This window comes from Macaca fascicularis, chromosome 4 (assembly GCF_037993035.2).
Source record: "Macaca fascicularis isolate 582-1 chromosome 4, T2T-MFA8v1.1".
In the NCBI taxonomy this organism is placed as follows: Eukaryota; Metazoa; Chordata; class Mammalia; order Primates; family Cercopithecidae; genus Macaca; species Macaca fascicularis.
In genome coordinates this window covers 99,059,160-99,074,093 of record NC_088378.1, presented here as the reverse complement: position 1 = coordinate 99,074,093, position 14,934 = coordinate 99,059,160, and the positions used below count along the sequence as shown (strand labels likewise).

General features: G+C 36.5%; 1 protein-coding gene across 2 annotated transcripts in view; it reads right to left on the bottom strand.

The window, feature by feature from the left end:
• The window catches only part of IMPG1 (interphotoreceptor matrix proteoglycan 1), a 144,932-nt gene extending 131,562 nt beyond the window's left edge, over positions 1 to 13,370 (bottom strand). For both annotated transcript variants that reach the window (XM_005552515.4, XM_015449161.3), the window contains exon 1: positions 13,132 to 13,370. In XM_005552515.4, the coding sequence (XP_005552572.3) occupies positions 13,132 to 13,198 (67 nt within the window). In that variant the 5' untranslated portion in view covers positions 13,199 to 13,370. The remainder of the gene's footprint in view (positions 1 to 13,131) is intronic.
• Between the last annotated feature and the right edge of the window lie 1,564 nt (positions 13,371 to 14,934).

Here is a 14,934-nt window from a genome sequence, read left to right as displayed (position 1 = left end):
TTAGTTTTCCTTAACTCTTCTCCCGGGGGCAATTATGAAAATAGATACTGACTATGGTGAAGAGACTTAAGATGGCTGAATGAAGAAAATGAAGTCAGAATGAATTAAGATGACTTTACAAAGGCACACAGAAAGACATTGTTTCCTCAAGAATGACCCAATGTAAATGGGAAAATATTTATCGACTGACTACAACCATATGCGTCCAGGCAGCACTGCTGTTCTGTAGCTCTTTCATATTCTTTTTACATTCCCTATGGTTGGAAGAGAGGAGCAATAGAGGGAGAACATTCTCAGTAAATAATTACGGTGGAACATTCTCAGTAAATAATTACAGCAGCGCATTCTGCTGCTAGTTCAGAGCTTGACAGCAGCATTTCCATGTATAAATTCTTATTACCAGGGCTGTGCCAATCAATCTCATCAACTCATTGTGAGATAAGCTTGGACATTCAGGTTGCCTTGGACCCAAAGCAGAGTGCACACTCCTCCTTTATTACAGGTTTCATCTGCCTTGGTGCTCTTGTTTTGTGAGGCTGAAATCCTAGCCTTGGATGAGATGATCTTCTTGGACAGAGAACTTAGGTCCAGTGGTTGCTGAAAACTGTCCACTGTGGAAGATTAAAACTCACATTTTGGTCAGAGGCCTTCTTTCCTTTCAGCAAATTGCTTTGTGTTTTTCTAAGGCTTGGTATCACAAGTTCCTTCCCCATGACTGCTGAGGTCTTTTCTGCCCTTAAGCAAGAAGGGGTGGTGTGGATGGAGACCTCAGTTACCCTTGAGTGTGACACTTTATAACACAGTGAGGAGACCAGGACTTTTAGTATGATCATTACAACATGTATTCTGAATTAAAATATAAGCCTAGAGACTCTTGTGAAAAATAAACTTTCTTGCTTCAGATGAATTATTTTAGAACAGAATAAAATATGTGAAAATGATTGTGGCACCAAAGGTATGAAGAATCTGAATTTCCAGACATAATTAATATGCAAATGTAGCTGATGTTCAAGGTGGTTGCCTTCTCATGATTAACAGAAATGGCTAAGAAAGTAGTAGGTCATTTCAGTCCTGTTTAATTAGCTCTCACATGCAATAGTCCCTTAGTGACACAAGGATAAAGGGGCCACAAGGCAGTAAGTGCTTTTTATTACTAAAGCAAATATATAATCTAATAAGTGGTTTCAGGTGTGCTGCCACAGATTGTTCATTTGTACATGAAGAATCTTCAATTTACATAGTTTCAACATTAAGGACATCCTCTCAGATATAATTGAAGAAGAAAGTCTGCCTGGGACCGTTGAATGACACTGACTTGAGACTAGCACAGATGAACAAAGTATAGGAGCTGTACAGTTAATGTGCCTACTATTCGGCAGCTATCTCAGGTATGTTCTCTGTTAATGAAGCCACAATGAAGCAAAATACCTTTTGTGTAATTTTATGAAATGGGAGCACACACCAATAGTAAAGGATTGGCAAGAAGTGGAGTGTCTTAAAATGCAAATTTCCTGACATTTCACAGCTACTAAAATAATTATCCTACCTTGGTGAACTAATAATAACTTGGTTAAAGGTTTCATTTAGTATAACCAAATGTAATGCAAAAGACACATACTAAGATAAACACTATTTCCATTTTAGGACTTGCCAAGGGTAAATTTTCTTTCTTCTCTTTCTCGTACACATTGAATGTCACAAGGAATTAAATGAAATTATTTATATGAAATGGAAAAGTAAGAACATAAAGCAGTGATGCACATATCAGATGCAACTGGTATTTCCATTATGAACCTCAAAGAAAGGGGCCTTGGTATCTTTATGAAGTAATTGTTCTTTGAGCTCTTCAACTGTCTTTTGTTGTGCTAAAACAATTTTATTTAATGAATGTTTTGAAATCAAAGCTATGTCACCTTTATGTATCTGTGAAAAACTCCATTCAGAATCTGCAGAGCTTAAAGGAAGCTTTTTGAAATATTGGCATGTCTTTAAATCATTGTATATTCTGTATCTAGCATAGTATTGGGTATATAGTAAGCATTCTGTAGAATCAAATTGGTAAAAAGTCATCTAAGGGCATAGGAAAACTTTTGAGAAACAATTTGGCAATATGAATCAAATACCATAAAGCTGTTTACATTGCTTTGACCCAATAATTTTGCTTTATTGAATTTATGCTGAGTCTTAAATACTGAAGCTTATGCACAAAGCTCTTTATTGCAATGTTATTTGCCGTAACAAAATAATTAGTAACAATTAGTTTTCATTTGTTGAATATTTAGACAAAGTAAATCTTGACACATTTACTGAAAGAAACATTATGCAGCCCATAAAATGATGCTTGTCAAAACTAGATGGCAATGTGGAACATTCTTATAACGTAATAAAACTACCAAAAGGCTGACATAAAATTTTTGTGTGGGAGAACTGCAATTTTGCAAAAATTAAATACACATACCTATAAAAAGTAGCGCTAGCATAGGTTGTATTTGGATGGAACTATTGGCAATTTTCATCTCTTTAATTTTTCAAAACTGTGCATCTTTTAAAATGAAACTGTTGAATTTAACTAAACACCCAATCATTATGCTTAGCAGCTAGTTGTGTTGAATTGAACCTTTCTTTTCTCTCCCCAAACCATTTTCTATGTAAATATACTCATGGTGGTTAATTTGTTACAAATAAGAAACCAGTTGGCTGAGGTAAAACTTTAATATAGACCTCGCTAATTAAAGATTAACATATATTCACAGATCTAACAGATCTAAGATTCTTATGAAATAAAATGCCTTTAATGAGTAACAAGTTAGGTTTTTTTTTTCTTCCTCCAATATGGCTAACTGGAGACATTGGATGGCAGTTCTCCTTAGAAAGAAGACTCGCGGTGACTCACGCTTGTAATTCCAGCACTTTGGGAGGCCGAGGTGGGTGGATCATTTGAGGTCAGGAGTTTGCGACCAGCCTGGCCTACATGGTGAAACCCCACCTCTACTGAAAATACAAAAATTAGCCAGGCATGGTGGCAGGCACCTGTAGTCCCAGCTACTTGGGAGGCTGAGGCAGGAGAATCGCTTGAACCCAGGAGGAAGAAGTTGTAGTGAGCTGAGATGGCACCACTGTGCTCCAGCCTGGGTGACAGAGTGAGACTCCATCTCAAAATAAAATAAATAAATAAATAAATAAATAAATAAATAAATAAATAAAAAAAATAAGAAAGAAAAAGAAAGAAGACTCAAAGTCACAGTTGAATAATTTTACATAGACTTTCAAGAGGAAAGTGCTGGAGCCTAGTGGAGAACTCACCAGAAGTAACTAGGGCACAGGAAAAGAAGGAAGCAAGAGGCTGTCAGAGATGAAACCCAGAGGGGCTTTATTTCATGAAAAGGATTTGTGGGAGTGTTTTGTTTCTCCTTGCCCTGGTGGCAGATCCTTGGTATCTGAAATGTCAGAGAGCTCCTCTGTCCTCATGAACACAAACACTGGTGTGGGCAATGATCTGGGGACTTCTTGAGGGCATTGCACCAGTATACCAGCACGTACAGGGTTGCTTGTCCTCCTCCTCTACCCAAACTGCAGTGGCAGGCACAATTTTCGGGCTACATCCATTAAATGACTGAGTTCTGCCCAGGAAATCTCAGCCCTTGTGTTTTCACATTGCCAATCCCAGCATCTGCTCAAATTGCAGCAGACACATAGGGCTGGGTGATTCCAAGGGAGCTGCAGTATTCCTCTTGTTCCAGCCCTCATGGAGTGCTGCTCCTAAAGGAAAAGAGAGTGCAGTGCACTAAGGGAACACCTCTTTGGACAAAGGAGCCCGAAGTGTGTTCTTTCTGGTGCTCAAGAGCTTCCCACTTATGGACTGAGAGTAACTGCACTGCTTCCAGAGGAGATGTGGGTGTTGTGTTCAGCCCTATGGGGAAGAGTATGGTTCTACCCCAGCAGCCAGGCAGCCTTAGTGCTCAGGCACAGGAGTGGAGAAGGGGACTACTCATCTCCCTATCCCACCCACTGTTGTGGCTACAGTTGTGGCTGCTCCTCCTGAAGGTTACAGCATGTGTAACATTGCTAAAATGAAGGACAGACATTCTAGGGGTAGAATGGAGGACAGCCATTCTAGGGCTATTAGAGATGACTAGAATAAACTCCCAGAATGGAGGACAGCCATTCTATGGCTGTTAGGAATTACAGCATCCCTGCTGGCTGTGTGCCTACCAGACTGGGGCTTGCAGGAAAGGTGAGGTGCTCCCGTTCTCTACACAGAGTGGCAGTGTTCCTGTTGCATAGAACAGGGCTGAGGGAGGAGGTTCTGCACCATAGATATTTTAGTGGAGAGCCATGGGGCAACCTTTTTTTTTTATGGCTGTTGGCTAAATTGGAGCTTGGAGATAGGCAGTGGTGTCTGTCCAATCTTAGTGTCCTGAGAGCTGAGACAGGAATGTGACAGGGAAGAAGACTGTGTTTCTGCCTGTCCAGACCATGTAGATGCGGCAGCTCCCTCTCGTCCTTGGGGAGACCTCAGCACATTTCACCAGGAGCTTCTCTTGCCACCATTTAGGGCTTATTTGTGCGTGCCATTGGGGTATCCAAGGCTGGGCTTGGCAGTCCAGCTCCACACAGCATTGTCTCTCACTTAGGTGCTGAGGGAGCTCAGGTCACCATGCATTCCTAGATCAGCCTGTTGCCTGGGATAATGGAGACCCTCTCCTGGTAAACAAAGATCAAGCACATACCTATCAGCTTCTGCTTCAGCTGGCTCTTACCAGTAAGTAAGTACTACCTGCTGGCCTGGAGATGGAACTGCACAACCTAATACACAATCTGCTGACACAAGTGCACAGTGCTGGCTTCCTGAGACCTCAGCCATATTGGCACCATAGGAGACATGAACTTGCTCATATGCCTAGTACAAAGGCTACCTATAACTAAGGAACTCATATAGAGTCATTGCCACTGAAAGCACCCAGAACCAAAGCCAAAAGACTATTTTTCCCCTTCAGGATGTAACTAGAATATATATACAACATACATTATAGTTACATCCTGATGGGGAAAAAAATCCTGTCCAATGCAAATAAATTCAAAAACAAAAGAAGAGGTAGTTTATGCAGGTAGGAAGAAGCTCTGTGAAACCATTGTGAAAAAACAAAGGGTTATAGGATCCCCAAAAGATCACACTAGCTCTCCCACAAAGGATCTTAACCAAAATGAAATCTTTGAAATACCAGATAAAGAAGTCAAAATATTGATTTTAAAGAAGCTCAATGAGCTTTTAGAGAAAGTTGAAAACAAATGCAAAGAAATCAGAAAAACAATTCAAGATATGAATAAGAAATTTACTAAAAAGATAGATATTTAAAATAAAAAAACCTGGTAGAATGTCTGGAAATAAATATTCATTGAAGGAATTACAAAATGCTGTAAAAAATTTTAACAATAGGCCGGGCGCGGTGGCTCAAGCCTGTAATCCCAGCACTTTGGGAGGCCGAGACGGGCGGATCACGAGGTCAGGAGATCGAGACCATCCTGGCTAACACAATGAAACCCCGTCTCCACTAAAAATACAAAAAAATTAGGCGGGCGTGGTGGCGGCGCCTGTAGTCCCAGCTACTCGGGAGGCTGAGGCAGGAGAATGGCGGGAACCCGGGAGGCGGAGCTTGCAGTGAGCCGAGATCGCGCCACTGCACTCCAGCCTGGGCAACAGAGCGAGACTCCGCCTCAAAAAAAAAAAAAAAAAAAAAATTTAACAATAGACCAGACCAAGTGAAAGAAAGAATATCAGAGCTTGAAGGCAGGTTTTTGAATTAACCCAGTCAGACAAGAATAAAAAATTTTAGACCGGGCACGGTGGCTCAAGCCTGTAATCCCAGCACTTTGGGAGGCCGAGACAGGTGGATCATGAGGTCAGGAGATCGAGACCATCCTGGCTAACACGGTGAAACCCCGTCTCTACTAAAAACTACAAAAAAAAAAAAAAAAAAAAAAAAAAACTAGCCGGGCAAGGTGGCGGTCACCTGTAGTCCCAGCTACTCGGGAGGCTGAGGCAGGAGAATGGCGTAAACCCGGGAGGTGGAGCTTGCAGTGAGCTGAGATCCAGCCACTGCACTCCAGCCTGGGCAACAGAGTGAGACTCTGTCTCAAAAAAAAAATTTTTTTTAAAAAGGACAAAGCCTTCATGAAGTAGGAGATTACATAAAACATCCAAACCTATACATAATAGGTATTTCAGAGGGATAATAAGAAGCAAAAAGATTGGAAAATATAATTTAGGCAACTGAGGAAAATTTCCCTAATTTTACTAGAAATTTAGACATCCAGATATAAGAGGCTCAGAGAACTCCAGAAACATACGTCGCAAAATAGACTTCACAGAGCTATGTAGTCATCAGATTATCCAAAGTCAGTGTGAAGAAAAAAAAATCCTAAAATCAGCAAAAGAAAAGCCTCTAATCACCTATAAGGGAAATTTCATAGTATTAGCAGCAGACTTCTCAGCAGAAACCTTAAAACAGAAGAGACTGAGGTCCTATTTTCAGATTGCATAAAGAAAAACTCAACTATAAAATCTGTACCCTGTCAAACTAAGTTTCATAAATGAAGGAGAAATAAAATCTTTCCCAGACAAGCAAATGCTAAGAAAATGTGTCACCTCTAGACCACCCCTACAAGAAATGCTCAAGGGAATTTTAAATATGGAAATGAAAAAACAGTATTTGCCATCATAAAAACAAACATAAATATAATACTCACAGGTGTTATAAAAGTACACAATTGAGACTACAAAGCAACTAGGTAACAGTTAACAGTATAACAGAAAGAAAACTTCACATATTACTATTTACCTTGAATGTAAATAAATTAAATGCTCCACTTAAAAGATAAAAATTGGTGAAATGGATGAAAAATCAAGGTCCAATGATATGCTGCTTACAAAAAACTCACCTAATTGGTAAAACACTCATAGACTGAAGTTAAAGGGGTAGAAAAAAATTCCATGTAAACAGAAACCAAAAGTGGGAAGGAGTAGCTAGACTTATACAAAATAAAAGACACTAAATCAACAGCGGGAAAAAGAGACAAAGCAGGTCATTATATAATGATAATGGGATCAACTCAACAAGAAAATATAACATTTCTAACTATATATGCACTCAAAACCAGAATGATAAGACAAATTCTACTAGACCTTACAAAAGAGATAGGCAGCAATACAATAATATTGGGGGCCTTTAACATTCCACTGGCAACACTAGAGAGCTCACGGACACAGAAAATCAACAAAGAAACAGTGGACTTAAATAGTATTGTATACCAAATGGACCTAACAGACATTTATGGAACATTCTACTTAACAACTGCAGAACATACATTCTTCTCATTAGTGCATGGAACATTTTCCAAGAAAAAACATATATCAGGCCACAAAACAAGAATCAATAAATTTAAATAAATTGAAATTATATCAAGTATCTTCTCAGAGCATAGTGGAATAAAACTAGAAATCAATCCCAAGAGGAACTCAAAACAATGTAAGTACATGGAAATGAAACAACCTACTCCTGAGTGATCTCTGGGTCAATGACAAAATTATATGGAAGTTAAAAAAATTGAAACTAATGAAAATAGAGACACAACATACCTCTGGGATACAGCCAAAGCAGTGCTAAGAGAGAAGTTTATAGTGTTTTATGCTTACATGAAAAGATAGAAAGATCACAAATTAACAACCTAATGTCACACCTCAAGGAACTAGAAAAACAGAAACAAATCACACCCAAAGGTAGAAGTAAATAAATAACAAACATCAAAGGAGAACGAAATGAAAGGGAGACTAAAAAAAAAAAAAAAGCATCAATGAAATGAAAAGTTTATTCTTCAAAAAGGTAAAGAATATTGAAAGACTGCTAGCTAGATTAACCAATAAAAAAGTGAGAAAATTCATATAAGCACAATCAGAAATGAAAAAGGCAACATTACTACTGATATGACAAAAATACAAAAGATCATCAGAAACTTCTGTGAACATCTCTACCTTCACAAACTCGAAAACTGAGAGGAAATGAATAGATTCCTGGAGACATACAACTTCTCAAGGTTGAACCAGGAAGAAATAGAAATCCTGAATAGAACAATAATGAATAGTTAGGTTAAATCAGTAATAAAAAAAAGAGCCCAGGACCAGGTAGATTTACAGCTGATTTCTACCAGACATACAAAAAAGAATGGATAAGATTGGGTACTAAGCTTACTGAAACTATTTCAAAAAATCAAGGAGAAGGGAATCCTCCTTAGCTCATTCTATGAAGCCAGTGTCACCCTGATACCAAAGCCAGGCAAGGACACAACAAAAAAAGAAAACTAAAGACCAATATCCCTGATTAACATAGATGCAAAAATCCTCAACAAAATACAAACAAATCGAATCCAACAGCACAAGAAAAAGACAATAACCATAATCAGATGAGCTTTATTCCAGGGATGCAAAGATGGTTCAGCATATAGAAATCAATAAATGTGATTCACCACATAAACAGGATTAAAAACAAAAACTATATGATCATCTTTATAGATGCAGAAAAAGCATTTGATTAAATATGGCATCACTTCACAATAAAAGACCTCAAGAAACTAGACATAGAAGGAATATACCTCAAAATAATTAAAGCTGTATATGACAAACCCACAGCTAACATCATATCGAATGGGGGAATATTTGAAAGCATACCCCTAAGAACTGGAACAAGACAAGGATGCCCACTTTAACCACTCCTATTCAACATAGTACTGGAAGTTCTAGCCAGAGTAATCAGGCGAAAGAAAAATAAAAGGAATCCAAATAGGAAAAGAAGGAGTCAAATTATCTGTTTGCCGCTGATGATATGATCTTATACATAGAAAACCCTAAAGACTCCTCCAAAAGACTCCTAGATTTGATAGATGAACTCAGTAAATATTTGGGATACAAAATCAGCACATAATATCAGTAGCATTTCTATACACCAACAGTGATCAACAAGGAGAGTTACAGAACACTGCTGAAAGAAATCAGAGGTGACACAAACAAATGGAAAATTGTTTGATGGTCATGGATTGGAAGAATTAATATTGTTAAAATGGCCATGCTTTTTTTTTTTGGAGACAGAGTCTTGCCCTGTCACCCAGGCTGGAGCGCAGTGACGTGATAGCTTACTGCAACTTCCACCCCTGTTGAGTTCAAGTGATTTTCTTGCCTCAGTCTCCCAAATAGCTGGGATTATAGGCACCCACCACCATGCCTGACTAATTTTTGTATTTTTAGTAGAGATGGGGTTTCACTGTGTTGGCCAGGCTGGTCTTGAACTCCTGACCTCAAGTGACCCACCCACCTCAGCCTCCCAAAGTTCTGGGATTACAGGCATGAGCCAACACACCAGGAAATGGCCATACTTCTTAATCTCCGAATTCAATGCAATCCTATCAAAATATCAATGTTATTTTTCACAGAATTAAAAAAAGCAATACTAATATTCATATGGAACCAAAAAAGAGCTCAAATAGAATAAATAATAAAAGAACAAAGCTAGAGGCATCACATTCATATTATACTTCAAGGCTATAGTAATCAAAACAGCATAGCACTGATATAAAAATATATATATAGAATGGAACAGAGTAGAGAACCCACATACCTACAACCAGTTCATCTTTGACATAGTCAACAAAAACACACACTGGGGAAAGAAGATACTATTCAATAAATGGTACTGGGAAAATTGGATAGCCATATGCAGAAGAATTAAACTGGACCAATATCCCTCACTGTATATAAAAATTAGCTCAAGATAGATAAAAGACTTAAACATGAGACCTTAAAACTCTAAACATTATAAATGGAAACCTAGGAAAGACTCTTCTGGACATTAGCCAGCACAAATAATTTGTTACTGAGGCCTCAAAAGCAAATGCAACAAAACCAAAAATAGACAAATGGGACTTAATTAAAGTAAAATGCTTGTGCACAGTAAAAGAAATATTCAACAGAGTAAATAGACGTCACACAAAATGGAAGAAAATATTTGCAAATTATGTACCTAACAAAGGGCTAATATCCAGAATCTATAAGGAATGCAAACAACTCAATAAGAAAAAACTAAATAACTCCATCAAGAAGTGGTCAAAGAAGATTTCTTAAATAACTTAAAACAGAGCTACCATTTGACCCAGAAATCCCATTACTGGGTATATATCCAAAAGAAAATAAATCATTCTACCAAAAAGACGCATACACTTGCAAGCTCATCACAGCACTATTCACAACAGCAAGGACATGGAATCAACCTAGGTGCCCATCATTGGTGGATGAAAAAATAAATGTTATATATATATACACCATAAAACACTTTGCAGCCATTAAAAAAAACCCAAAAATGAAATCATGTCCTTTGTAACAACATGAATAAAGCTGGAGACCATTATCCTAAGTAAATTAATGCAGGAACAGAAAACCCAATACTGCATGTTCTCACTTATAAGTGGGAGCAGTTAACACTGGGTCCCCATGGACATAAAGATGGCAACCATAGACACTTGGAACTACTAGAGGGAACAGCGCAAGAAGGAGACAAGGGTTGAAGGACTTTTTCTTCAGTATTGTGCTAAGTACCTGCATGATGAGGTCAATTGTACCCCAAAACTCAGCATCATGCAATATACCTATGTAACTAACCTGCATATGTATGCCCTGTATCTAAAATAAAAGGTAAAATTATTTTAAAAAATTAACAAAGAGCATGAACAGATATTTTGCAAAAGGAGACATACAAATGACCAATAAGCATATGAAAGAAAGCTCAATGTCACTAATCTCAGAGGAGTGCAAATTAAAACCACACTGAGATACTATCTCACATCAGTCAGAATGGCTAATTTTCAAAAGTCAAAAAATAACAGACGTGGAGAAAAGTAAATGCTTATGCACTGTTGGCAGAAATGTAAATTAGTATGACCTCTATGGAAAATAATATGGAGATTTACCTAAGAACCAAAAATAGAACTACCCTTTGATCCAGCAATCCCCTGCTGGGTATCTACCCAAAGGGAAAGAAATCATTATATCAGAAAGATACCTGCATTTTAATATTTATTGCAGCAGTATTCCCAATAGCAAAGATGTGGAATCAACCCTAGTGAACATTAACTAATGAATGAATAAAGAAAATAACCATTTTCTTTATTGAATATAAATATAAATATAAATATAAAATGGTTATTTTCTTTATTGGTTATATATCAATGGAATGCTACTCAACCAAAAAAATGAATGAAATAATGGCTTTTGTAGCAACCTGGATGGAACTGGAGGCCACTCTCTTAAGTGAAATAACTAAGAAACAGAAAGTCAAGTATCATATGGTCTCATTTATAAGTGGGAGCTAAATAATGTGTACACAAGAAAGACATAAGAGAGTGGAACAATAGACACTGGGTACTCAAAAAGATGGGAGAGTGGAAGGGGAATGAGGGATGAAAAATTAACTAATGAGTACAATGTACCCTATTCAGGTGATGGTTACACTAAAGCCCAGATTTCTCCAGTATGCAATATACGGGTGTAACAAAACTACACTTGTACTCCCTAAATCTATATTAAAAAAAAAAAAAACAAGTAACATGTTAGGATTTTTTGTTACGCAATTATCGGACATTGTTTCCTAGAAGTAAGCATATAACAAATGGCAGTTTTTTTGATAAGTTTATTTCATTTCACTTCCTATATATATAATATATTATATATATTAAATTATATGTATATGTAATACATTAGAATGTATATATAATTATACATAATTATATAACATATATAATTAATGTTATATAAAAATAATTATATAACATAATTATAAATGTTACATATAAATAATTATATATAATTATATATATTTGGAATTGTTTATAATAGCTGATATGTAATATATGAAAATAGAAAAAATAGTTAAATTAACAGTATTAATGTAACAAAAAATGTAACACAGCTGAATTGCTTGATCAAGTCTATGAAATAGTCAAATTAGTTTACTTCATCAGATTCAGTTCAGAATATACCAAAATCTCATTATTTCTAATTAAAATGATTTTATAAATGTAATTGATAATTTAATGAAAAAGTGAATAAACTTTTGCTTCTTTCACTATTGTTTATATGTGACAAAACACGAAGAAATTTTTTCCAGAAATTTTTTTTCTCCCTCCAAATGCAACCACTGAGAAGTTTCATATAAAATAACTGATGGAATCACAGTTATTTTGTGACTTACACATGCAATGACTATTAATTTTACTTTTTCATGGATATTCCAAACTAATACTTTAGTTAAAGTGTTTATTATCTTGAAGCTATGTCATCCTTAAAGAAAACCTTAACCTTATTGACTTCAAATGTCTTAAAAAGATTGAGTATATTATAATAGTTAGGCTTATCCTTATATAAAGAAGTCACATTTTCTCCAACAGGATTTTTTTTTTCTTTTTTTAAATACATTTTTCTTAAAACATCCTGTTTGTGGCTTATTTTAATTTCATATTCAGATGCAGATTTGCCATAAGAACATACACTGCCTAGTTCTTTTATGCGTACAACTTCAAAAACAACCAAATTTTGAAGTTGGTTTTCATCATAAACCCTGAAGATGAAGAATACTTGCTATTTTCTAAGGGAAAGCAACTCATGATTTCATTGTGAGAAGGTAAGAAACACTTTTTTTTGGTCTGGCCATAAATGACTTAAAACATTAATTTTACCTTTAGGTTTTATTTATTGAGTTTTGGTGGATAAATGGAGTCAGTTTCATGGATCTACTAATGTTATTTGCATTAATAATAGAAATTTTCAATGAATGTTTTAGAACAGCAAATAGGATGCATTCATCTCTCCTATTATGTTAGTATTCACTGCACTTAAGATCATGTAGTAAATATCAAATCAAGTGAAAATCATTTCTGATAATTAATTATTCAATCAAGCAGGCAATATTTATTCAAGGCCTACTATATACTAGCTCGTGAGATAAATTGGTGGCCTTGTTGGTTCTAAATATTCACTTCTGTAAGTAGATTTTATAAATAAGCAATTTAAAAATAAACATTTACGTAACTTACCTTCGGTTCCTTGAACTTGGAGAAAAATCCAAAAAACAAAAATAGCTCTCCTAGTTTCCAAATACATTCTGGCTTTTGAGCATTGGTAATTCTGATAACAATCAGAACAACCTCAAATCTCATTAAAAAGCAACAGAAATGTGAAAAATAATTAAATACTGGTACCAGATGATAGAGGATAACCTTCTCGGTTTACCTTTGTGAGGATGTTAATTTATGAAGAACAGGTAGCAGTGTCTGTTTCTGGAATAATCTGCTTGTCTTTCCCTCAGGTGTAATCTCTGCTTAAGGGCCAGCTGGAGGAACCTTTATCTCATTAACCTTCTGGAGGAGCATCTGTCAGCCTAGCTCCAGGACCCTGGATGCCGTTATAAACAAGAGTCTACAGACCACTTTTTTCTTAGTTATTCACCTGTTACAGTGACACAGAGAGCCAGGGGAAGTCCTGCCAAACAGAGAATGAGGCTGACAGTTAGGTTCAGATGTTTTCTAAAATGACATGTACAAGAAACATCCATTAAAAGAGCTTAATTGCTATCCCTGAAAGGATATGGTTATGCAATTTGTATTAGTCTCCGCAGGTAGCGAAGCTGTCTCCATTCTCTTCTGTGTTCTGCTTTATAAATTGCTTTTGATTTGGAATTACATACAGGTGGCTTTTTTGTTTTAACTCTGGTTTTAATGTTTAAAATCTGTACACACTGAGTTTAAGGAGTCAAATACTTTTTTTCTACAAAGTTTGTAAGAAAAAAATTGTGCCTTTCTTCTACCCATGACTTATTTCAAAGGGGAGCCATTTTTACTTCATCAAGCTAATTCTTCTAGTAGTCTCATTTGCACTTCTAAATAACATGCCTCTATTATATTTTGGAGGTTTTCACTTTTAGGTATTATCAAATAATGGATGTTGAGAATAACTTTACTTCCACACATACCCTTTCCACTCACCATAAACATCTTTCCATCTTTCTGCATCAGTATTATTGTAATTTTAGTTTTTGAATGTTTGGTTTCATATTATTTTGACTGTATACATGCTGCATATTGTGGAGCCATGAAACACACTGCAATTACTACTGTATATTGAGCTCTTTCTTGTGTTGTGGATAGACATTGTTCTTAGAAATGTCCATAGATTATTCATAGATTACTCAATATGACAATATAAGTACTATTAATATTATGTCTTTTAAATTTGAGGAGAATAAAGCATATGTGGCAGAGCCAGGACTTGAACCTAAAGAGCCTGGTTCAAAAGCCTACACTATTTTGTTTTTTTGTTTGAGCTGGGGGTCTCACTCTGTCACCCAGGTTGGAGTGCAACGGCGTGGTCATGGCTCATTGGCTCATTTCAGCCTCAACTTCCCTGGGGTCAGGTGATCCTCCCACCTTAGCCTCCTGAGTATCTGGGACTGTAGGTAGATGCCACCACACCTGGCTGATTTTTTGTAGTTTTTGTAAAGATGGGGTTTCACCATATTGCCCAGGCGGCTGGTCTCGAACTTCTGGTCTCAAGTGATCCAGCATCCTTGGCCTCCTAAAGTGCTGGGATTATAGGCATGAGCCACAGCACCTTACCAAGAGCCTACACCCTTCACTACTATCCTTCTATGATACTTTTTGCAATTGTCTCATTTAAAAAATAAAAAAAACCCTTTTCTTAGTTTCTAAATACAAAATAATAAATTATCCCCAAATGTTACCCTGGATATGTAAATCTCTTCACATAGTTAAACACTTCAAGTAGTCTGTCTTTCCCAGGGCTTTCTAACCCTCTCCAGTCTGTATTATTTAATTTCTTGT